The sequence below is a fragment of the Symphalangus syndactylus genome, chromosome 12, assembly GCF_028878055.3.
Source record: "Symphalangus syndactylus isolate Jambi chromosome 12, NHGRI_mSymSyn1-v2.1_pri, whole genome shotgun sequence".
Taxonomy (NCBI): domain Eukaryota; kingdom Metazoa; phylum Chordata; class Mammalia; order Primates; family Hylobatidae; genus Symphalangus; species Symphalangus syndactylus.
This window is the reverse complement of record NC_072441.2, coordinates 61,396,367-61,423,465: the sequence shown is the minus strand read 5'-3', so window position 1 is coordinate 61,423,465 and position 27,099 is coordinate 61,396,367. Positions and strand designations below refer to the sequence as shown.

Genomic DNA, 27,099 nt, shown 5'->3' with positions numbered 1-27,099 from the left:
GGATGGGTACTGACAGGGAAAGGACAAGAGGGAATATTCTGGAATGATGAAAATGTTCTGTATCTTGATTTAAAGTGGTGGTTTCAAGCATATATATAAGTAAAAGTTATCCAGTATAAATTTAAGATTTGTGTGCTTTACTTATAAATTATATCTAAATATAAAATCCCAATAATGCATTGATAAAACTGACTAAATGGCCTTAAAATAAACTTTATGGCCAGGCACAGTGGCTCACACCTGTAAACCCAGCACCAAAGTGGGCAGATCACTTGAGGCCAGGAGTTTGATACCAGCCTGGCCAACATGGCAAAACCTTGTCACTACTAAAAATATAAAAATTAGCCAGGTGTGGTGGTGCGCACCAGTAATCCCAGCTACTTGAGTGCCTGAGGCAAAAGAATCACTTGAGCCTGGGAGGTGGAGACTGCAGTGAGCTGAGATGGCGCAACTGCACTCCAGCCTGCGTGGCAGAGTGAGACTCTGTCTCAAAAAATAAAATAAAATAAAAAAATTTTAATGAAGCAGGACAGCCAAAAATGTTGTTAACTGTTGAAACTAGGCAATGGGTATGTAGGAGTTCATTCTCTACCTCTGTATTAGAACTTTCCAAAAATAAAAAGTTAAAGAAATAAAATAAAGATTTTAAATTTTAAAATTCACCTTCACTATTACTTTGAAAGTTAAGTAAGACTCTTACCTTTCCTTCTGTTGCTTTCTTTGTTGATGAAATTTCTTTCATAAGCTTGGGAATTTCCCTGTCAAATTGTGAGAGAATTCTTTAAATTTCTAAGATGTAATTCTTCACAGAACTATTTTAAGGTTACAAAATGTACTATCACATAGTGTCTCAAAATTATGGAACAAAAATTAAAATGAGTTCACATACTCTAACACAACCGCGATATGTCGATGTCGAATTCTAACCCAGAGGTCATCTTCTTCTTCAAGGACGGCCTCCTTTTCTTTTCCATCTGTTTTATATCTACAAGTAGACAGAAGCACTAAAACTTTTTGATTTTTTTCCCTCCAAAGTCAAAAGAAACATTTTTACAAACAGTAATTTCAAGACACAACTCAAGAAACTGAAAAGTAAAATCCACTATTTTAGGGGGGTAATGAATACCTACTCAAAACTAAGGCATGTTGTTATCCTTACATTAAAAATAAGTCCTAAGCCTACCAAGACATTTTCAAATATTCAGTTTAGGTGTCATTATTAGAGTTGTAGTTCAGCAAAATTGTACCTTATAAAAAAAATTCAACGTCCTACAATTAACTTTAAGAACAAGACTGAATATACTAACGCTTTGGGTTCTAATTGCCTACAACACTGTTATGGTGTGCTAATAACCCACAGTACAATTATCAAATCTCCATTAAGAACAGGAATATCGGCCAGGTGCAGTGGCTCACGCCTGTAAGCCACTTTCGGAGGCTGAGGTGGGTGGATCACTTGAGGTCAGGAGTTCAAAACCAGCCTGGCTAACAGGGTGAAACCCTGTCTCTAAAAAAAAAAAATACAAAAACTTAGCAGGGTGTAGTGGCACACACCTGTAATCCCAGTTACTCTGGAGGCTGAGGCAGAAGAATCACTTGAACCTGGGAGGCGGAGTTTGCAGTGAGCAGAGATCGCACCACTGCACTCCAGCCTGAGTGACAGCACAAGACACTGACTCAAACAAAACAGGAATATCCTCCCCAATATAACCTATTAAATATTGAAGGTGTTTCAGAATGGGTACAAAATTCACAAACATTTATCATCTGTTTCTTTATTCTCCCCCAACCCTATAACCACATCTCCTTTACAGAATGAGAAAGAAAATGAGAGAAAAAAAATTAATGTAAGCCATAAAAATTGTGATAGCTTTGATGAGTTCTGCTGAAGTGGGCAACAATTTAAGGGATTCATGAAGCTATTCAAAATGGGCTACCTGACTGATTCCCCTTATCTTTTTATGCAGATACTCTCCTTCCATTTGTGGAACTAGACAAGACTGAATCATCCTTGGAACTACTGATTTCCTGAGTCAAGATCAGGAAGGACTGCATTGAGTTTTCCTAGCTCTGAACTACAAATAATACATATAGACTTCGCTATATGAATATAATCATTTTTATAACCCCCACAAGTTACACATCAATCTATAAAACCATCCACCTGTGTGGATTACAGATGTCCAAAGACAGAATCACTGTGCTCTATTATATAAGGCTGCACTATGGATGAAAGCCCTTTTGTCATTTAAAATACCACTTTGTTCTTATACAATACCTTTGACTTATAAGTGATTTGTAAACAAAGATAAGAGTAACAAGCCTGACAATACTCAGGTGATCAATATCTCATTTTAAAAGTAAATTTAGTTGGGAGGCCGAGGTGGGTGGATCATTTGAGGCCAGGAGTTCGAGACCAGCCTGGCCAACACAGCAAAATCCCATTTCTACTAAAAACACAAAAATGAGCCAAGCGCAGTGGTGCACACTTGGAGTCCCAGCTACTTGGGAGGCTGAGGCCGGGAATCATTTGAACTCAGGAGACAAAGGCTGCAATGAGCCGAGATTGCGCCACTGCACTCCAGCCTGGGAGACAGAGTAAGACTCTGTCTCAAAAAAAGAAAAAAAAAAAAAGTAAAATTTAAAGAAGTCACCAACATGAAAACTTGAATCTGGACACTTACAGCTTCCTGCTGCTTTGTATTCTGTTTCCATAAAAAATTGTGATGAAGGCTGGGTGTGATGGCTCACCCCTGTAATCCCAGCACTTTGAGAGGCTGAGGCAGGCGGATCACCTGAGGTCAGGAGTTCAAGACTGGCCTGGCCAACATGGGAAACCCCACCTCTACTTAAAAAAAAAAAAAAAAATTGTGATGGAGCGCAAACCACAGGGAGCTTTACTCCCATCTAATTCTTATCTCTGAATGTTTTTGACTCAGAAAGAAGGGAGTATAGTAGCTTTTTAAAAAATAAGTCTCTACTTAAAAAAAATTAAACCTTGCTTTGCTTGCCAGCACACCTAAAGAGATACGTATTTTAAATATTAGGTTAGAAACGTCTAAAATCTATATCTTTGGTCTGGAACTAAATCCTTTACTATCCATTGGTTTATTAATTCTCTTCTAAACCTCTTGAGTAATGCAGGTTTAGAGACCTACAGGGTAACAGAGGTAAATAACACCCCCTCTGAATAAACTGCTTAAAAATAACTTTTATATTAGAAAAATAGCTATGTCATCTAACATTAATACAGATAATAGAGAAAAACTCAGAAACCAAGATTTGACCAGAATGCAATAAAAATACAATAGAAAATACAAATTTTAACAATATTTAAGAAAAAACAGTATCATAACTATCACAAGTGTCATATCTTAAAACTAACAAATTAGTTTAAACATAAAATTTCAGAAAACTAATTTTCATTTTTATTACTGTACTTAAGCAGTAAATCTTAGCTGACAAATACCAGTTTGGATTCAGAAATCATGATATCAAATAGCATTTGTAATGTATGTAACACGTACACACACCATAAATGATAGAGAGATACGGTAAGATGATTCCTTGATAGAAAAACTATTTCATTTTTCAATTAGGTTTTTATTTGACATTACTTTTAAAGTAAATATGTTTATACCAAGATTAACTCAGTAGAAGGTACCAAAATGGTAAAACTATGCCTGTTGTTCTCAATAGCCATCCTATTTAGTTTTCTAGTGTTCCAATCTTTTAAAATACGTCATATTGATAAGACACATACACTTTTGAATGTATGATTCAGAATAATTATAGCCTAACAATTCTGAATATGGTTTCTCCTTCAATAAATATGATAGTGAGCCTGGTATTTACTTTTAAAAGCAAAAGGGCCAAATTCCATGTGTTTAAATGTAGCTCTGCTGTACACACAGTTAAGGAAGCAAACACACCAAAAATGCTCCAAAACAATCAAATTACGCTTTAATTTACAAGGTCAACATATCTGTCAAAGACTATAACTGTAGGAATAAGGGAAGGATAAAGTCTCTGAATAGAAAAGGTTACAGGGGCTTTCAGATTTCTGGTGCCTATATAAATCATTAAATGCTCATATTCTATCCTGTTTGTATATGCCCTTTATATGCCCTTCAAGTTATACTTGCTTGTATGTATCATTCTCAATTGGTAGTAGATCATATGCCATTGCCTGAAAGGTCAGTTCATGCAGGACAGTGGACACAGGATCAAAGCCACGATCAATTATTAAGAGCTGTGAATGTGTTTTACCCTAGAATAACAAGATAAAATCATCTTAAGCAGCTTCAATTGCTTAGTGTGAACATAGTTTTAATATCTTACAATACAAAGCACCCTTTTCCTAAGTTCTGTCCCTTTTCCCCACCAAAAACATACAACAAAACAAAACAAATGGCTAATTGTCTTAAGAATGTGAAGTTATAATAAAACAAAGAAAAATCTGAGTAGCCCAAGAGAGAAAAAATGAAGACTACATCACTAAAATCTAATTACTTTTGTAATTAGAGTAAGAGGGTACCTTTAATAACATGGGTTTGAACTGCATGGATACACTTATACTCAGAGTTTTTTCAACTAAATGATAGAAAATACAGTATTTGCAGGATGTGAAACCTGCATGTATGAAGGGCTGACTTCCCAGATATGTAGGTTCTGTTGCGCTGATGCAGGACTTGAGTATGCATGGGTTTTGGTATACACAGGAGGTCCTGGAACCAACCCTCCTCTGTGTTTACCAAGGGACAACTGTCTAATAGCCTGAAAATTCCTTTTAAAAAAGTAACATTTTGTTTGCCCTATATCTATTTTCTTATGAATTGTGTTCCAAAAGCACCAAAACTGATATAAATCATGAATAGTAGCTACTATTTGAGCTCTAAGTATTAGACATTTTACTAAACAAAAATACATGGATTATTTCATTTAATTCTTTTAGTAATCCTGTGAGACAGGGATTATTATCTCCAGTTGACCATGAGGGCATTGCGGCCTGAAATGAACTAACTTGCCCAAATCACACAGGTAGTAAGAGGCAGAATGGAGATTCAAATGCAGGTTTGCTCCAACGTCTGTGCTCTTAACTGTTATGCTATTTTAAAAGACTGTACTGATACCAACTAAAATGATAAATCACAATGAAAGCCTTGTTATCATTAATTCGCAAACATCACTAATCACTAAACAGTGAATAACAGTGCTGGAAACGTTTATTGTTAATGTTAGTATCTTTCATATTTCATTTTAAAAAGTAATAAATTCTTTGGATTAGTATTCAAAGCAATAACAGATAACTACAGATCATTATACAAACATTTTCTATTTATTTACACATAACAGGTAAATTTTATAGGCTAAATTTTTAAAATATTTTAAAATTAAGCACATTAATTTAATTAAACTTTGAGACAGTATGATATGGTGGTTCAGAGCACAGCCTTGGAAATCAGCTAGGTCTGAATTTGAGTCCAGTCTTGACCACAATCTTGCAGTACAAGTTTGGACAAAATGCTTATCCTGCTTACATGGCAGTAATCTCTTTGTAAAATGAAACACAATTATGGAATCTTTGCCTTATAAGATTACTGAAAAGGTTAAATATAATCATACCATGAAACACAGCACAGTAAGCCCTCAAAAATGTGAGCTATGAATCTTCAGAAATATAAACAGGAAAAAGTGCAATGTAAGTTCTATAGCAGGCTTAGGGCTTATGATAGCATGTGGGAGGAAACAACACTTGGCCTGAAGAGTCAGGAAAGGCTTCAAAAATGAGGTGACACTTTATCACTTTATCAGGTGTCCCTGAATAAAGGAAAGGTATCAAGTATTTGAAGGATGATTACTTTTCCAGGCAGAAAGAGTGGAAAGGACAAGTTTAATTTTTGTGGATTTTGCTCTTTTTCCACTGAAAACATGAAGGACTAAAAGCATATTTGATTGTGTATCTCTTCATTCAACAAACATTTATTCACTATCTACGATGTGTACTAAGCCATTGTCTTCGAAACTACAACCAGAATAACAGCCTTCACTAGGCCTCTAAACCAAAAACAGGTAACTAACCTAACATCTAAGTTTATACCTTCCATTCCAGCCACATTGTTTAATTGTGGATTTTGCCTTTTTCTCTATTGCCTCTACCTGAAGAATCCTGTTTTCATGCAATGAACTCCCTGTTTATCATGTTACCTCATTCTTCAAGCTAAAGGGCCTCTTCTTCCTGGGTTGCCTTCCAACACTCCAGTTTAGAAGATAAGCCCGGGACTATATTCCCATTATACTCTGTGTATCCTTCTCTCATTCCACTTTTTACACAGTATTGTAATTGATGGTTTCCTGGCACAACTCCTCTTCTAAACTAGCAACAGTTCCTTTTCTTCATTCTCCAGCTACTGTAATATGGCTTCCTAGGCCTCTGGCACCACCTCTGTCAGTCTCCTCAAGCTCTTCATTCTCTCACCCACATGTAAACGCTGCTATTTCCCAGATTTCAACCTTAGTCTTTGATTATATTATTTCCATAGGATAACAACGGCTGCCATTTATTAAATTCCCATTGGTGCCAAATACTTACATGCTAACTTAATCCTCACACCACCTAGCAAGGTATATATTATTTCATCTATTTCATAGATGGAAAAATAAACTCAAGGTCACAGAACTAGTGATAATAGGAATTCCTATATTTATTAAATGTTTACTCATTGGCAAGCATTATTCTAAGGACTTTGCATGTATTAACTCATTTAATCATAACTTTTAAAATAGGTATTCTTTTATTATCCCCATTTTACAGAAAAGAAAATGTAATTACATAGAAGTTACATAATTTGCCCAAATAGACATTAACTATGAATTAAACGGCAGAACTAGATTTGGACACAGTGCTGACTTCAAAATCTGTTAGTTAATAGATTCCCCTCTAAACCATACCATCTATTAAGGTTTGCACAATTGTGTATGTTAATGATTCTCAAATCAGTATTGGAGATCTATGTTAATGACTCCCAAATCAATACTAGAAAATGAATGAGCAAGTTTCTTTGGCTTATAAAGAAATAAGACAGACTTTATGCACAGTCATTACTTGCCTTGCATACATTACCTTTATTAGGCTCTTTTCATCAATCTTGTAGTAGTCTTCAAGCTTTTTTTCAACAAGCTGTGCAAGCTTACTGGCATTATCTAGAGGTTTACTAGAAATGGAAAAAAGGATCAAACAATTATCTTCCTTTCAGTATATACTTTATAATATCATGAAGTTTAATTCTAAAATTAAACTGGAATTTTAAAAATGTTTACAAAATGAAAAATTATTTTATAAACATGTAAAAGTTCAGATAATATATCAAATAATGTTATATCGATATATTTGGAATTTACAAGGAAAAACCTTATCATATCTGCTTCAGATTTTTTAATATAAAGGAAATAAAATATTACATGTAAAGTTGCAGTTCCTTTTATTCTGCTCCTAAGTCCTGGTCCTCTCCCATACCCCTGCCTCAAACCAAGGCAACCATTATAATTAATTTCATGTGTATTCTCCCTCCAGTCATTTCTGTTTCATATGTGTGTGTGTGCGTGTGTGTGTGAGATTTATCTACATTGACATTGACACACATCAGATTATTCATTTTATCTCCTATATAGTATTCCATCATGATTATATTGGATTCTATGTATCGATTCCTTTAAAGATGGACTTATGAGTCATTCTTATTACACTATTACAAACACTGAAACAAATGTTTTAGCCATAAAAAAGAATGGATCTTGACATTTACAACAACATGGATGGAACTGGCGGTCACTATGTTAAGCGAATAAGCCAGGCACTGAAAGAACATTTCGCATGTGCTCACTTGCTTCCGGGAGCTAAAAATGAAAACAATTGAACTCATGGAGAAAGTAGAAAGATGGTTACCAGAGGCTGGAAAGGGGCAGGAGTGGTGGGTGACAGTTTAGTGGGGATGGGTAATGGGTACAAAAATATAGGTAGAATGAGTAAGAGCTAGTATTTGATAGCACAACAAGGTGACTACAGTACATTTAAAAATAACTAAGACTAGAATTGTTTTTATCACAAAGAAAGGATAAATGCTTGAGGTGATAGATATCCTGTTTACCCTGATGTGACTATTATGCATTAAATGTCTGTATCAAAATATGTCATGTACCCCATAAATATATACACCTACTATGTATCCACAAAAATTATTTAAGAAAAAAGAGAGAGAGAAAGAAAAAGGCTCTTCACCAGCACAACAACCTCAAAAATGGGAGGTCTCATTGTGAGGGCTTCAAAGTTTTACAGAATTTTTAGGTTTTATACCTTAAAAATAAATAATGTAACATCTATAAAGGGTAATTCATTAAACTCTTTGTACAATATTTTCAAAAGAAAGAAACTTCATTTTAAAATTATACTTTAAAGTCTATAAAGCGTAAAGGAATATTTTGTTAAAACAGGTAGAATTTTAAAAGACAGGATTACAGATTATTTATTAGCATAACTCAAAACTAGCCCCTATGTGAGCGATAAAATTATAAATTGGCTATATTTACTCATTTCCCCGAACGTAACCAATCACCAACAGTAGAAGCTTCAACAGTTACTAAACTGTTAACAGGAGCCAAACCACTTAGCTCAGCTCCACTGAGTCCAGAATGTAATTAGCACATCTCTTACAAGAAAAAGGTAATCCCAGCTTGCTTGAGCCCAGGAGTTTGAGACCAGCCTGGGCAACATAGAGAGACCCCAATCTCAAAAAAAAAAAGGAAAGAAAGAAAAAGAATGTTTCTCTGTGTTAGCCAGGATGGTCTTGATCTCCTGACCTCGTGATCCGCCCGCCTCGGCCTCCCAAAGTGCTGGGATTACAGGCTTGAGCCGCAACCCCATCTCTACTAAAAATACAAAAAATTAGCCGGACGGGTTGGCGGGCGCCTGTAGTCCCAGCTACTCGGGAGGCTGAGGCAGGAGAATGGCATGAACCCGGGAGGCGGAGCTTGCAGTGAGCCGAGATCGCGCCATTGCACTCCCGCCTGGGAGACAGAGCAAGACTCCGTCTCAAAAAAAAAAAAAAAAAAAAGAATGAAAAAGAATGTTTCTAATACCCAAGGTATGAATAAAGAGCTTGTCTGCTAATACCTGAATTAAGGAGATAACTTAATCTCCAAGGAGATCACTATACTTTTTCTAAGTACTAATAGTGGAATTTTTAAATGGTAAGTGAAGAGTAATGTGACTTAAAGTACTACATGAATTTAAAATTAAACAGTTCAGCCAGCTAACTTGACAAATGCCAATGTTCAAATTAAAGGATTTTTTGAAAGACAAATGAGTAATAATTATGAGTAGTGCAATATATTTACTACCATATTTATTAGTGCTGAATGCTTTACAGATATTAATTCATTTAATTCTAAAAACAACTGTATATAGTAGGTATTATTATCATTCTTATTTCATAGATAAGGAAACTGAGGCGAGAGGGTCACACATGAACTAGCAGACCAAAATTAAAACTAAAACTGCCTGGCACACACAACAAACAACATGGATGACTCTCAGAAAATAATGTTGAGCAAAGAAGTCAAAAACAAAAAATATCATGTGGTTCCATTTATACCAGTTCAAAATCAGGCAAAATTAAACTATGTGTTAAAAGTCAGATGGTAGTCATCTCTAGGGAAGAAAAGGGACGGGAGAGCTGGGAGGGATCACGAGAGAGACCTCTGAGATGCTGTTAATGTTCTATTTTTTTGACCTTGGTAGGGTTAGAGGGATATGTTCATTTTGGAATGAATTATTACGCCATATCTAGCACATCCTCAAATAATGTCATTTTGTTCGTCATCTCAATATAATGCTGAGGAAAAAAAAAAGATTCCTGGCTGAGGCCACTGTCTGTGTGGCGTTTGCATGATCCCTCCACGTCTACATGGGTTTTCTCCTGGTACTCCGGTTTCCTCCCACATCCCAAAGATGTGCAGCATGTTTGGTTAACTGGCATGTCTAAACTGTCCCAGTCTGAGTGAGTGTGGATGTGTGTGTAGTGTGCCCTGCAATGGGATGGTATCCTAATCTGGGTGGGTTCCTGCCTTGTGCCATGAGCTGCTGGGATGAGCTCTGGCCATCCTTCTAATGAGCCTGAACTAGAATAACTGGGCAAAAAATGATCCTGCTTTTATTAATCTTTCTTAAATGTACATATAGTCAGATATCTTTCAATGTTTAATATTAGAAGTGTTTCAGGTCTTTATGTAGAAGTTTGGTGACATTACATAACTAAGGAACTTAATTCTTGTTTATATCAATTAGCCTATGGTAAAACTGGTTTTGTCAGTTTACAAGAAACCATCAATGACATTAAGTGAGGACTTACTGTATAGACAATTTAGGCACTTTATAGTAAACTTCATTTTTAAAAAGAAGTATATAAGTCAAGGTATATAGTACTAAAGTTAGATTTTACCCCTTAAGAAAACCCCAAAATTTCTTTAGAATAGGCACAGATATTAGATACTATAGATACTTAGACATTGTAACAGGTATCCAGAGAATATGGTCATTTAAATTTGCTGGTGATTTAATGAAAAACATTAACTGTAACACTGTATTCCCCATGTGACTATAAAGACATTTCCTCTAAGCATTCTTTAAACTGATGAAAAACTGTCTGTAAATTGTACCAAATTTAGGCTCTGAAATTCAGTAACAGAAGCTATTTGCTATTCTGAAATTTAAACCACAAGCTTTAAATCTCCTATATGTAGAGCATGGTAATTATACAAAGAAAATAAATTTTGCAAACCAATATGCAAAGGCACAGAGACATTACTTACCTCTATAATGAATGGTAAATAGGAAGCATAACATGTGCAGACGCTCAGTGTCTCACCTTTTATATCTTACTCCGGGATTTTCATCCAAGGTGGCACACACTGTAACTATCTGGTCAGCCATTGCTTCCATAATGGCATCTTTTCCCTTTGCATTACCAGGGTCTGGACTATAACAGTAATAGAATGCATCTGGTACATCAAGAGTATACACCTAAGTTAAGAAAAAAATCTCACTGTTAATCTGGAGACCTGATTTAAAAATATATATATATTTATATTTATGTTATATATAAAATGTACATATGATATGATTTATATCATATATAGATGTATGTAATATTTTATATATCATATATTTTATATATATATGTATATATCAAGAAAATGCAGCAACTATTTGGGGCAGTTAAAAAAATACTTGCACTAACCATGCTGTTTCCTGAAACAATGGTGTCTTTACCTTAATCAAATCTCATTTTCTCTGTCATCTTGATTTCATCCTTTATTTCTTTTCTCACTCTCCTGCTTAGTCTACCTCTCTCTTTCAATTCTTGTTTCATATACAGATTGTATTATCTTTTTACTACCAGTGCAACAGATGAAGGAATCTGAGATAGTCAGACTAAAATAAAAATCTAACTCCTAGCACACAGAAACACAACAGTACCAAAATCAGCCTATATCTCAGATATAAATTAAAAACCTTAACCCATTAGAGAGTAACCCAAACATCTCCCATAGTTGATACATGTCTTCAGTTCTTTAGCTTATACTCTTCATGTCCTTAAAATAAGAGACATACTTCCCCAAAAGACATGGCATTGTGCTAGACATAACATAAATCTTACTATACGTATGTACAGCAAAACCTCACAGATACATTCATTCATTCAATTAACAAAATAATTTACTTATTTACAAAGAACTGGATTACAGGATTTGGAGGATACAAAAGCAGGAGCTCCCTAAATGGTATTGAGAGTTCCCCATTAAACTAAATTTTGTTGTTTTTTAAACAATGATAATTTCTCTTAAACTACGAAAATTTATTGTAATTGAAAGTAGGCAAGTAATAAACATTATAGGTTAAGTAATGAATTAAGAATAAACTTCTTGCATTTCCTTTTTTTTTTTTTTTTGAGACGGAGTCTTGCTCTGTCGCCCAGGCTGGAGTGCAGTGGCGCAGTCTTGGCTCACTGCAAGCTCCGCCTCCCGGGTTCACGCCATTCTCCTGCCTCAGCCTCTCCAAGTAGCTGGGACTACAGGCGCCCGCCACCACGCCCGGCTAATTTTTTGTATTTTTAGTAGAGACGTGGTTTCACCGTGGTCTCGATCTCCTGACCTCGTGATCCACCCGCCTCGGCCTCCCAAAGTGCTGGGATTACAAGCATGAGCCACCGTGCCCGGCTTTTGCATTTCCTTTTACACACAGTCATTCATTTCTCTGGACATAACCCAGCACCAACAACAGCAGCCTGAATATAGATGAAAATTTAGCTGTGGCTCATCCACTTATCTCTTTCCTGCCCAAAGGCTAGGATGCTGTTTTAATTGTCAACAAGCGCCCTACACTTGAACTGTGGCTTCCTCATAGTATAATATCCCACAGCAGGAGATAACATTTGTTCAAAAACATTTACTGCACAACCACCCAAGGCTTCTCCCTCCCACTCACTGATACCAGGTTTAGCCATGGTCATGTGTAGGTTTGTTTTTGTCTTTGTTTTTTAAGATGGGGACTCACTCTGTCACCCAGGCTGGAGTGCAGTGGCATGGGTATGGCTCACTGAAGCCTTGAGGTCCTAGGCTCAAGTGATCCTCCCATTTCAGCCTCCCACGTAGCTAGGACCACAGGTATGTGTCACCACACCTGGCTAATTCCTTTTTTAAGTTTCTTTGTGGAGACAAGGTCTCACTTTGTTGCCCAGGCTGGTCTAGTACTCCTGGGCTCAAGCAATCCTTCCGCCTCGGCCTCCTAAAGTGCTGGGATTACAGATGTGAGCCACTGTGCTCGGCCTGGAATGTATGTAGAAGATACACGTGCCACTTCCCAGCAGAAGCTTTAAAAGTCATTGTGTGGCTCCACTATTTTCTCTTTTCCCTCGGCTATGTCCCAGATTAGCCCTTTGGCCTCAGTACTACAATGTAGAGGATGTAGAGCAAAGACCCAGCCAAACAACAATGGACAACACAAATGAGAAATAAACCTTTGTTGTAGTAATGCACTGAGATCTGGGGGGTTCCTACCACAAATTAATCTAAGCTATCTAATACCCCAATGTACCAAAGATAATCTGGAGGCTGGTTCTCATTCTATATTCACATTTCCTCCATTTCCCTCTTCCTCTACCTCCTCCCCACTTTCCATCACCATCATTAAAAGTTTTTTAAGACTACTGCCACATGCTTTTTTCATCTTTATAAACCCATAATCAGCTCCTTAAATACAGATCTTGTCTTCCATCTACTCTTCATGCTAATCTATAGCTAGCTTGTTTCTATCTCTATCAGATCCCTTCTAGCATCCTCTCTACTAACTGTACCAGACTCTGTACTCACTAAGGTTCACTGTAAACAAACTCCCTCATATTCTTGAACGCTTTCTATGTTTGTCTGACCCTTGAAGAACAAGGGCTTGAACTACATAGGTCCACTTATATGCAGATTTTTTTCAATAAAAGTTACAAAGAGTGTGCCTGCCTCCCCTGCCACCTCCTCTGCCTCTGCCACCCCATGAGATAGCAAGATCAATCCCTCCTCTTCCTCCATCTCTACCTACTCAACTTGAAAATGACAAGAATGAAGACCTTCATAATAATCCACTTCTATTTAATAGTAAGTATATTTTCTCTTCCTTTTGATTTTCTTAATAACATTTTCTTTTCTCTAGCTTACTTTGTTAGAATATAGTAAATACAATATACAAAATATGTGTTATTCTATTGTTTATGTTATCAGGAAGGCTTCCACTCAACAGCAGGCTATTGGTAGTTAAGTTTTTGGCGAGTTTAAAGTTATACACAAATTTTTCAACTGCACAGGGGGTTGGTGCCCCTAACCCCTATGTTATTCAAGGATCAACTCTACTTGCCTTATTATATATGTGACAGCATCACTTACCTTAAATCCTCTGAAAGGGAAAGAAAGATCTTTCTTTAATCCCTTTGACTCATGGAATCCCATGAGTGAGTTAATCTTCTTCCTCTCCATGTAATTTCTAAATGTGTTGATGTCCAACTTTATTTCTTTGAAGCACTATCACATCTCACTTTACCAATCTCTCTGCAATGATCTCCTGACTTCTCGACTCTATTTTTCATTAAGGACTTTACGGCCAGTTCCACAGTTTTCTGCACCAGCTAATTTTCTGTCATTATTTTTGGTGGAACCAGGAGCCTCCTATGTACAATATAGTCCCAACCTACCTACAGAGAGCCTATCTTTCACTCCTTCACCTCTTATAAGCCACATTCCTGCTGCTCTCTTGCACTCTTCTGATTCTGTATCTTTACATCTAGATTATTTTTACCTCCTAGGTTCTTTCCCTCTTCATTACTACCTTATAAAAATATATCCATTCTTCAAATATTTTCCCAATCTCCCAGTAAGAATTAGCCTCTCTCAATGCTGGTGCAGTGGCTCATTCCTGTAATCCCAGCACTTTGGGAAGCCGAGGCAGGTGGATTGCTTGAACCCAGGAGTTCGAGACCTGCCTGGGCAACATGGTGAAACCCCATCTCTACTAAAAATACAAACAAAACCTCGCTCCTAAATGCATGAGATGATGGATACATTCCTTGTATCATTATACGACATAGATATGTATCAAAACATCAAATTGTATCCCATAAATAGGTACCATTACAATGTGTCAAATAAATAAATATTTAAAAAGAGAGTCTCCCTCCTTTTGTGGCCGACTACCAGATGCTCCCCAACAAACATCCTCCCCTTTTCAGTAACTGCACTTCAGTTCTTTGTGAAGAACAGCCATATATGCCCAGCTGAAAAATTTTCTGTTTCCCAGGCACTTATGTGTAGCCATGTGACTCAATTTTAGCTAATGAGATAAAAACGAAAATTATTCTCTCATTCTGTCGTATATCCTCATATGATGATGTAATAATTCTACAGTATGGCTGGGAACGGTGGCTCATGCCTATACCAGCACTTTGGGAGGCTGAGGTAGGAGGATTGCTTGAGCTCAGGAGTTCTAGATCATCCTGGGCAACATAGCAAGACCTCGTCTCTACTATAAATGAAGAAAAAATTAGCTGGGCGTGGTGGCATGCATCTGTGGTCCCAGCTACTTGGGAGGCTGAGGCGGGAGGACTGTTTGGGCGAGACCCTCTCTCAAAGAAAAAAACAAAATTGGGCCGCCCACCTTGCGCATGTGCAGGCAGACACATGGCAGATTGCAGCAGGGCACAGGTGCTATGGGGCTGAGCCATGTGCAGGCCATTTTCTTTGACCTGGACAACACACTCATCGACACAGGTGTGGCAAGCAGGAGAGGCATGTTGGAGGTGATAAAGCTCTTACAATCAAAATACCATTATAAACAGGAGGCTGAATTCACCTGTGATAAAGCTCAAGTTGAACTCAACAAGGAATGTTTTCACAATTACAGTACATGCATTACTGATCTAAGGACTTCACATTGGGAGGAAGCAATCCAGGAAACAAAACATGGTGCAGCCAATAGGAAATTGGCTGAAGAACGTTACCTCCTTTGGAAAACCACACATTTACAGCACATGACACTAAGGTCAGTGAGATGTCAAAGCTATGCTCATTGAAATTAGACAGGAGGTCTGCCTACTTTTAGTAATGAATGGGGTCAGACAGACCCAGAGGGAGAAGATGAGGCTTGTGTCTGTCAGTCCTATGTCCAAGCTGTTGTAGGTGAACAGCAGAGAGAGGAGAAGCCAGCACCTTCCATATTTTATTACTGCTGCAATCTCCTTGGAGTACAACCTGTGGACTGTGTGATGGTTGGTGACATGTTAGAAAGCGACACACAAGGAGGTCTCAAAGGAGGGTTGAAAGCAACAGTATGGATCAATAAAATTGGAATAGTGCCACTGAAGTCCTCCCCAGTTCCACATTACAGTTTCTTTTGTGCTAGAGTTACCTGCTCTCTTACAAAGTATAGACCGCAAAGTAAGTTATGCCCTCTTAAAGCACCTAAAAGGGCATGATTATGAATGTTAAGAGTCAATTTGGAGGGTTTGAGCTAAGAAAACTTAAGGCTTTCTGCTTACTATGGTCCAGTTCTAAGAATAATTTTACTTATGATTTAAGAGCCGATATTGTGAAGGTCCTCCCAACTCAACTGCTTTTAAGTTTTGACAACCAACCTCTGACTGGTATTTACATCTGAAAATTCAGATTGCATTAATACAAGTCAGCAGTGTGGCCCAGAAAACTTGAGGAAATATATTCTTTGCTAGTCTGTGACTGAAGATTTTAAAACTTATTTTATTAATATTTTGGTATCTTGGTTCCATACCAAGCAGGATAGCTTACACATGGATGCACAAATGTAACGTATATGTTCTGGCTTAAAAATAGATATTTTTAAAGAAAAGCTATTCTAAAACATAGAGACTTATCATTGCAACTGGATATGGTTAATATGAAATAAGTACTAAGTCACATGCAAATCAAAGCATTTCATAGTGAAATTTTATATATTTTCTTCTTAAAACATAAACCATATTTTTGCCTACTTTAGATACATACATTTTTTATATTATGAATCTGATTTTCTTGCATGACCTTTTTTTTTTCAGGGGCGGGGGCGATTTTTCTGTGGTGTGTACATAACAAATAGATTTCTCCAGTTAAAAAAAAAGCTGTTAAAATCAGCTGGGCATGGTGGCTTATGACTGTAATCCCAGCACTTTGGGAGGCCAAGGCGGACAGATCATTTGAGGTCAGGAGTTTGAGACTAACCTGGCCAACATAGTGAAGCCCAGTCTCTACTAAAAATACAAAAAATTAGCTGGGCTTGGTGGCACATGCCTGTAATCCCAGCTACTTGGGAGGCTGAATCAGGAAAATCACTTGAGCCCAGTAGACAGAGGCTGAAGTGAGCCAAGATCACACCACTGCACTCCAGCCTGGTGACAGAGTGAGACTCTGTCTCCAAAAAAAAAAAAAAAAAAAAAAAATGCTGGGAGCAGTGGCTCACACCTGTAATCCCAGCACTTTGGGAGGGTGAGAGGGTTGGATCATTTGAGGTCAGGAGTTTGAGACCAGCCTGGTCAACATGGTAAAATCTCATCTCTACTGAAAGTACAAAAATTAGCCCCGTGTGGGGGTACGTGTCTGTAATCCCAGCTACTCTGGAGGCTGAGGCAAGAAAAATGCTTGAACCTGGGAGGTGGAGGTTGCAGTGAGACGAGATTGCACCACTGCACTCCAGCCTGGACGATGGAATGAGACTCTGTCTCAAAAAAAAAAAAAAAAAATTAGCATGTGGTGCTTTTTACCATGACATTTTCACGCCTTTGCACAGTGAGCTTATAGCTTTCTTATAGTCTTTGCCTCTTGTGGAAATATTTTCACTATCTTTTCCCAGACACACAATGGGGTTGAGGGAACTAGACTGTCTTGCTGGAGATAAGTACAAGCCACATGGCACCAAAAATTATTTTTCTTCTGTGGATCCATAAGAGGAAAATTCCCTTGGTGTGAGCCTACCCATGGAGCCTCCTGTTTGTTTTCTACTGACAATGGTTTCACCCATGTGATGAACCTAACAGAAAAGAAGGTTTTGCAGCATGACACTGGTACAAAAACAGACACGTAGATCAATGAAACAGAATAGAGAGCCCATATATAAGGCCGCATACCTACAACCATCTGATCTTTGACAAAGCTGACAAAAACAATGTGGAAAGGACTCCCTAATCAATAAATGGTGCTGGGATAATGGGCCAGCTACATGCAGAAGACTGAAACTGGACCCCTTCCATACACCATATACAAAAATCAACTCGAGATGGATTAAAGACTTAAAGGTAAAACCCAAAACTATAAAAACCCTGGAAGACAGCCTAGACATACCATTCTGGATGTAGGAACTGGCAAAGATTTCAAGACAAAGATGCCAAAAGCAATTGCAACAAAAGCAACAACTGACAAATGAAATCTAATTAAACTGAAGAGCTTCTGTGCAACAAAAGGAACTATCAATGGAGTAAACAGACAACCTATACAATGGGAGAAAGTATCTGCAAACTATGCATCTGACAAAGGTCTAATATTCAGCATCTATAAGGAACTTAAATTTACAAGAAAAAAACCCATTAAAAAGTGGGCAAAGGATATAAACACTTTTCAAAAGACATACAGGTGACCCACAAGCATATGAAAAATGGCTCAAAATCACTCATCATTAAATAAATGCAAATCGAAACCACAATGAGATACTATCTCACACCAGTCAGGATGGCTATTTTTAAAAAGTCAAAAAATAACATATGCTCGTGAGGCCGCAGGGAAAAGGGAACGCTAACATTCCGTTGGTTGGAATGTATATTAGTTGAACCATTGTGGAAGACAGTGTGGTGATTCTTCAAAGACCTAAGAAACAGAACTACCATTTGACCCAGCAATCCCATTACTAGGTATATACCCAAAAGAATATAAGTCTATCATAAGGACACATGCACATGTATGTTCACTGCAGCACTATTCACAATAGCAAAGACATGGAATCAACCTAAATGCCCATCAGAGGGAGACTGGATAAAAAAAAATGTGGTATCTCTCTCTATATATGTATGTACCATAGAATACTAAGCAGCCATAAAAAAGAATGAGATTATGTCTTTGGCAGAACATGGATGGAGCTAGAGGTCATTATCCTTAGCAAACTAATGCAGGAACAGAAAACCAAATACTGCATATTTTCACTTACAAGTAGGAGCTAAATGATGAGAATACATGGACACAAAGAGAGGAATAATAGGCACTAGGCCTACTTGAGGGTAGAGGGCGGGAGGAGGGAAAGGCATAGAAAAAATAACTATTGGGTACTAGGCTTAGTACCTGGGTGATGAAATAATCTGTTTAACAAACCCCCTCGACATGAGTTTACCTATAACAAACCGGCACATGTACTCCAAACCTAAAAGTTAACAAAAAAAAGTTAGGGCCAGATGCAGTGGCTCATGCCTGTGATCCCAGCACTTTGGGAGGCTGAGGTGGGTGGATCACTTGAGGTCGGGAGTTCAAGATCACCCTGAACAACATGGAGAAACCCCGTCACTACTAAAAAAAAAAAAAAAAAAATACAGAAATTAGCCAGGCATGGTGGCACATGCCTGTAATCCCAGCTACTTGGGAGGCTGAGGCAGGAGAATCTCTTGAACTCGGGAAGTGGAGGTTGCAGTGAGCTGAGATCGCGCCATTGCACTCCAGCCTGGGTAACAAGAGTGAAACTCTGTCTCAAGAAAAACAAAGTTGGGTTTTGCTATGAGCCATTTCCAGAGTGTCATTATAATACTTCAGTGACTCTTATTAGAGTTACCATCTGCCTTATCTGTTTTTCGTATTTTTGGAAATATATCATCATTTTATAAATATCTGCTTCAGTTCACTTGGAGCTTAATAATTAATGGTTCCACAGCAAGGCATCATCTTACAACCACAGAATTTTCCCTAGACCATTAGGCTAGACAATCTCATGATTACACTAATCAAACCTGGAGTAAAGTGGTTGATAAAGGATAAAAGGGGTTATCCAATGGTTAATAAATATAATTTGGGTTGGTTTTTGATAGATTTTTCTTTTAAATATTGAATAGAAAGAAAGAAAGAAACTACTAATGTAAAATAATAGACTGTATGTTGGAATGTATATAGCTATGTCTCCAAGTTTAATACTCAAAGAATCAAATTCTAAATTGTATCTATCTATAAACCTATTTCTTTAGCCAGTTGTTTTCTGTCTATTGCCAAGAAACAGGATTCTGTGCCTTGTGCAAATATTCTTTTATGTTTACTTCTTACTCTTGATTTTTAAAAATGTGACTGTGTCCTAACCTGTCCCAGGATGCTGTTGCTGTAACACTGAATGTGTGTGAAAAGGGTATGTTTGTAGTTCCAGGTACAGTACCCATATGGCCTTGACTATATTTCAGCTATTTAAAAATTAAGTTGGAGGATTTTGGCAAAAGTAGTTATGTGTGTGATTGCTCTAATAGACTGGTTGGCATGTGATGCTGAGGTCTTGTCCTTTTAGCTGTCCCACAGGATAGATATAAGCAGTGTCACATTCATTATACTATGGGTGAAGGTTCATCGCTCCAACATGATGGTGGCAAATTTCAACAAGATCGCTCCCAGGATGTTAAGTGAGCAGTTCTTCAGCAAAAGTGAGGTAGGAAGAAAAAATGGAATAACTGAATAATATAATATCACATTCCATTGGCACCCTTCCTATGGGAAGAATTTTGTTATCTACCTTCTGAGTGGAATGTTACAGAAGATACTTTAAAATATTGAAATAAGCCTATGCTTTTTATGATGTTGTTTTAAAATAATATTCCTTAAAATTAAAAAAAAGATATAACAGTAAAAAAAAAAAAAAATTTACAATCATCTTAGATCATAAGGGCCATGCCTAGGAGACTACACCCCTGACAATTTCATAGAGCCAGCATTATCACCCTTATATAGCCTATTCCTGACTTCTTGTATATTAGGAAGAAATAAATTTCCATGTCGTTCAATCCATTGAAAAGTCCAGAGTTTTCTTTTAATTAGTTGAGCCTAGTCCTACTTGATTTAACCATGATTGAAATAGTTTTTGAAGATGTTTAATACGTTTTAATCTCTTTATAGTATTCAAATGAGGGTAGGACATATATTTTGCTCATCTTTTTACAGCAGACTGCTTTGCATTTAACAAACAACGTCCGCTGAACATAATCTTGATAAATGCTCAGTAGGCCTTTGCTCATAGCTCAAAGCACCTAGTAGATTTCATTTCTATTTTCACTTGCAAACAATCAAAAATCCAAAATATTTTCAATGCAATTTCTCCAAAACAGTTAGATTTATTAAGTAGACCCTCTTTTTTTTTGGAGATGGAGTCTCACTCTGTTGCCCGGGCTGGAGTGCAGTGGTGCCATCTCGGCTCACTGCAACATTCGCTTCCCCACTTCAAATGATTCTCTTGCCTCAGGCTCCCAAGTAGCTGGGACTACAGGTGCTAACCACCATGCCCAGCGAATTTTTTTTGTATTTTTAGTAGAGACGGGGTTTTACTATGTTGGCCAGGCTAGTCTTGAACTCCTGACCTCAAAATCCGCCCAACTCGGCCTCCCAAAGTGTTGGGATTATAGGCATAAGCCACTGTGCCCAGTCAAGTATACCCTCCTAAGACTCAAGTAAGTAAATTAAAAGAAAAAAATTCTTATAGGAAAACCATTCACAGCTGGGACCTTACATAATCACAATATTTTGTAAAGACTGGTAAGTAGAAAATTCTCAAGAGCATTCTCTAGACATGCAAAGACAGGTTATTTCTATTCACCATCAAATTATTCAGATATCTACACAAATCATTCCTTCAAATACAGCAACTGCAGAATTTTAATAAATTCTGGGGCTAAAATGATATTTATCTTCTGTGAAGCGAGATGTTCTAGAAATGTTTGTAATATTTGTCATACTACCACTTAAATCCTACATCATTTTCAGAAGCTCATTTTCACCCTATACTAAATTTACATATTAAAATAATAAGTTTAAAGGAAACTTTTGGAAAAAAGTTTAATGTTAAGCAGATATGTTAAAATCTTATAATTTGGATTATTATCTTTCTTTGTCAAAAACAGCAGTATCAGCTGGGCGTGGTGGCTCACACCTGTAATCCCAGCACTTGGGAAGGCCGAGGCTAGTGGATCACCTGAGTTCAGGAGTTCGAGACCAGCCTGACCAACATGGCGAAACCCCATCTCTTCTAAAAATTAACCAGGTGTGGTGATGCATGCCTGTAATCTCAACTACTTGGGAGTCTGAGGCAGGAGAATCGCTTGAACTTGGGAGGTGGAGGTTGCAGTGAGCCGAGATTGCACCATTGCACTCCAGCCTGGGTGACAAAAGCGAAACTCGGTCTCAAAAAAAGAAAAAAACAAAAACAAAAACAAAAAACCCAGCAGTATCTTAAAAGCAATATCATAGAAATCCCTTATCTAGGACTTGTCTATCCCTTAAAATATTGATCATAGTTCCAAACAAGAGTCAACTATTTCAATTCTATAAAATGCTAGAATCCAAACACAGAGAGCAGAGCAAAACAAACCTTAACAATTCATTAGCTGTGTGATTTGAGGCAAGCTACTTAACCTCTTTGATTTCTTGATCTTCAAAATGGAGAAGTACAATCTATTCCTATGGCTATTGTGAGGATTAAGTGAATAAATTTATGTAAAGCACTCAGGAAAGTATATGACACATAGGGAGTATTATATGAGTGTTTGCTTGTATCATTATAATCATTGCTATTATTAATTGAAGGCTCAATGTTCCAAAGGCAAAACAAGTCAAAAAATCCCTTCATTTTATAAATTAAAATAATTTACATAATATTATATAAAAAGTTTATTAAAGAGCATTTGTTTTAATATCACGAAAGGTTACACAAGCTAAATGAAACATTTTTTTTGGAGTCATCTAACAAAGACTGTGCTCAGAACTCTCTTGATTTCATAATCTGGTAGTTCTGTCATTTGACAAACCCAGGACTTGGTGGCAGATACGAAATTTAAGCCCTGCTATTCATTTTTAATTCCAATTTATTGCTCATGCTTCTGACTTCATCATGGGAAATGTCTATTTGTGGATTAGGTTCAAAATTCACCAAATACATATAAAAAATATCTTCAGAATATACTTTATTAACAATAAGCCATAAAACCAAATTTGAAACCTGTCATGAACTAAAAAATAAAAATAGAAAGTACCTGAGATTCATGTGGAATGAAGGAAATATTTATTTCTTTACATCTTCTTATTGACTTGGAGCAAGAAGCCTTAATTTTGTTAAAGAGATTATCAGGGCAAACTGAGGGGAAAAAAAAAACAAAGCATATAGTTACATCTAGATCTTTATTCCTTTTAAATAAATCATTCCAACATCCAAGAATAGTTATACATAATTACTGGCTTTCACAGAGTTATTATGAGGACATAAATAATATATAAATATTGTTATTTGCTTTACAAAAGATATATTCTAGTGAAAAGGACTGTAACAGAAATTCCATCTTTCCCATTCACATCCACCATAACCTCAGATGTATTTCCTTAAAGATCTGCTAACAGAGCAAACTGAAATTGTTAGGAAGAAAAATCACGTCCAAACTTATGACATAACAAACAGCAGCACTTTTAGGATATCTTAGAAATTTATACTGCTTTTCCAAATTGCCACTAAGTGATCCATACTACAATCATACAACACAAATGGTTAATTTTTCCTTCAATTAAAGGCAGCTTTCTAACATTAGAAAATTCTAAGACTCTATAATACTAAGTTCTGGAACTCAGAGCCAGTGTTCTTCCCCTTTCATCAAAGAGCTTATCATTCCATTAGATCTAGGTTGGAATATCAACCATTGGCTCCTAGTATCTTTTAACGTGATATTCTTTAGCCTTAAGATTCCTTAAGTTAAAAGAGGGTTCACATTCATTAAATTTCATCAATTCCATAAACATGATGCTCTGTATAATAAGGTTACATTACAAATACTTATGGTGTGACATTTTTAAAAATGCAAACTATTAGGCATGAGATAAAAATTTACAGGAAAATGATATACTACTTACTTAAAGTGAGGAACCTCTAATAGCAGAGACCAAGACTTAACTTAGATAAATGATATTTTTATTTTGAAGTATATTATATAACATGTAACATAAGACAGAATTGTGTCTTTGGACTTCTCTGTGATTCTTTAGTTACCAGTTTTCTAAGTGATCATATGGCAGAGTAAGATAAATGTGACAGATTTTCTCCCTTTGTATTTGCCAAACAGATGGCTGTTTTCTTCAGTGCCCTCTCAAAAGGTCTTTGTTTTTCACAAGAGAATCAAATCCCTAACTGAAACGCTGATTAAAAATATTTCTTCCTGTCACTAGCACAGGATTTGAGGGCTAGCCCTCTCCACCCATCCCTCACATCCCAGCATCCCAGCAAAATCATTGTCTTTTGAAAGCAGTTGGGAATAGTTTCTTTTAATTTTCTATCACCTTAATATGAATTAGGATAGATATAATCTTACATTTTTAGATTCTTTCTAGCCTAATTAGAATAAATGATAAAGAGAAAATCACCACGACTGAAATAATATTATAAAAAGTAGATACTTTAATGACATTTTGGGCTGATTTTTAAAAAGTTGACAGTTTAAAACCAATGGGATTTTGAACAATGAAGCAATAATTTTTTAAAAGACTTACAGTCAGTGAAGTAAATATATGCTGCTTTATACTTGTTCTCCGATTTACTTGCAAAATCATGTAAGAAACAATCTACAGACTTAAAAAAGGTTAGATGTTAATACACATTTTATTAAATATTAATTTAAATATGTTACCTTTTGAAACGACTAAGATGATTTTATTTCAGTGATAAAATAAAACCTTACTGGCTAAAAGTTTAATTTATAAACTGATTTTTTTAAGATGCTATGTTCTCCAGCCAGTGATAGCTAATAAGGTAGTAAGGTAAAAAGAGTAAGGTAATATTAACCAGTTTTGGTTTTGAAAAAAAAAAAAAAAAGAGTAAGGTAATATGTATGAACAGGATGCTCTTATTGGCAATGAAGAGGTCTAGGAAAACTGAAACAACATAGAAGACAAGACTATTGGAAGATAACAGATTGAGGAACTAGAAACCAACATACTGTAAGTATCATCTACATGGATAACGAACCACCAAGACTTATTACTGGAGAAGTGCTGAAGTGAGACACAGTGAGTGAGAAGCTTAAACTATCAAGTGATTAGAAAGACCCAAAGCTTGGTAGGTGACTGCAAGAATGAGGAATATACAGTTTTGTATCTTGCTTTTGTCACTTAACATTCAAAATGTACATTTATCTAGGTCACTGACAAACCCTAGAAAAATTATTTTTAATTGCCACATGCGTTTTCATTTATTTATCATTTTATTCATATATTTCATTCAGATATCATCATATGGTCTACTATTTATTAATGCTAAAATTTAATTAGATTTGTTTACTACTAGAAACTTAGCTAGACCATTTATTTATTTCTTAACAATAAACTCTAAAATATAAAACATTTTTTAAGGTTCTTGATAAAAAATTACAAACTATTTTCCAAAAAGGCTGTATCAATCTATACTCCCACTAGCAGTATATGGTAGTTTCTGCTCCATTATCCACTGACAACCAGAATAGCCAGAATGCACACACACATACACACCCATATATATATTTTAAATCCCTCTGCCAATTTGCTAGGTGAAAAATGGTGCTTTTAAGTTGCATTTTTTTTTCCAATCATGAATTTTTCTCTTATGGAATTATATTACAGATAAGATATAAAATGTCATTAAAACCCACTAGCAGCCAACATGTAGAGACTAAAAAGTGTGTATCTTTTTGTTTTTTTTAAAAATGTCTGCTAGTTTTTTAGAAGTGAAATGAAACAGAGATTGCCAAATTAACGTTCTACATGGGAATAAGTGAGAGATCAGGTTTTCAAAAATGCATTCTCAGATATTGTACAGAATAAAGAAATCTGATAATTTGGCTCTAAAAGGTTGGCATCAAGTATGAGTTAGGTCATAGAGTCAGATTATAAACTAAAGAATTTCCTTTCAAATAAAATATATATATACACACATATATACCCATCTTCATATAGACATACAAATAAGCTACAGGAAAGTCACTGAGATGAAGTAATCCAAGACTATAGATTATTTCTTTTACCTACATTACCACCCCCCCAAAAGGTATAGTTCAATAGGAACTGCATGAAAAAACATGCAAAGAAATGTTATTTTATACAATTTAATTCTGCTCTCATATATGGGGAAAAAAGGAATCCTTTTACTTATACATTCTCATTGGGAAAGATGCAAATAATCTTCTAACACAGAAAAAAACCTTCCTAAGCAAACTAGTTTATGGCAGTATTTTTCTACTAAAGGGCACTTTATTACTTTGAACTTTCTGTTAGTAAACCATAACAATGGTGAAATATTGATGAACCTACTTTTTAAGGCCTCAAAATACTCACCTTTGATGTTGGAGTGATGAAATAAAGAGCTTTCATTTGTCTGACAGGTTCACGATTCTTATAAATATTCTCTACAACTAACAAGAAAAAAGGTCATTTTATATAACCAAATATTTATATACTTAATTTTTAAATAAATTTTACTGTACTTTCCATTTATAAAATATGAAAATACATTTACAAATAATATGAAAACAAAAACATTTACTGGGTTTAACATTTTCTTTGTCTTCACTGGATACATTTTAAAATCCTGAAAAATGAAAAATGAAAATTCTTCATTTTCTTACACGAATAATGTAAGAAATTATTCATTTCTTAAATGAATAATTCATTTTCTTACATGAATTATTCATTAAAATTCATAATAACCTTGCAAGTATTTTACAAATGAGGAAACTGAGGCTTAAAGAAGTAACTTATCCAATCACACAGTTAGGAAGTGGAACAGGCAGGCTTCTAACCCAGATGTGACTCTGGAGCCCAAGTTTTTACCTGCCACAATGCTGTTTAAATAAATTGCCGATTAACTCCTATTCTTTCAAAACCACACATATTTATAAAGTATTTTTCCAACAACAGAACGTCACTAGAATTTAGTCAATTATATTTTTTATTATGGAAATTATGCAGTTTATAAGATTAGCTAAAGCAAAGTGAATATAAAGTTAATAAACTTTGTCAAATTAACTATTTAAAGCTACATATATATTTCTTAAAACTAATTTAAAGTATCCTTCAACAAATCCAGAGAACCATCTTTCAAGATTCATGTTGACAAAGGGCCTAGAAAGAATTAACATTAATGTGACTGGCAAGAGAGGTTACCGCTGGACTTCTCTTTTAAATATGGTGATTTCCTTTTCTCATTCTTAAATGTATATTAGTAATGTATAGGTTTATCATAACTACTACTAGACAATCAAATAATATTTC

General features: G+C 36.0%; 1 protein-coding gene and 1 pseudogene across 1 annotated transcript in view; one reads left to right on the top strand and one right to left on the bottom strand.

Moving 5' to 3' along the window:
* Window positions 1-27,099, bottom strand: part of STXBP3 (syntaxin binding protein 3) — a 67,772-nt gene that overhangs the window by 27,937 nt on the left and 12,736 nt on the right. Inside the window, exons 4-11 of the mRNA XM_063624431.1 lie at window positions 26,164-26,240; window positions 24,349-24,427; window positions 22,851-22,951; window positions 10,923-11,077; window positions 7,124-7,214; window positions 4,146-4,270; window positions 890-985; window positions 701-758 (exon numbers count right to left, since the gene is read on the bottom strand). Of these exons, the coding sequence (XP_063480501.1) occupies window positions 701-758; window positions 890-985; window positions 4,146-4,270; window positions 7,124-7,214; window positions 10,923-11,077; window positions 22,851-22,951; window positions 24,349-24,427; window positions 26,164-26,240 (782 nt within the window). The remainder of the gene's footprint in view (window positions 1-700; window positions 759-889; window positions 986-4,145; window positions 4,271-7,123; window positions 7,215-10,922; window positions 11,078-22,850; window positions 22,952-24,348; window positions 24,428-26,163; window positions 26,241-27,099) is intronic.
* Window positions 15,303-16,080, top strand: LOC134734029 (N-acylneuraminate-9-phosphatase-like; annotated as a pseudogene).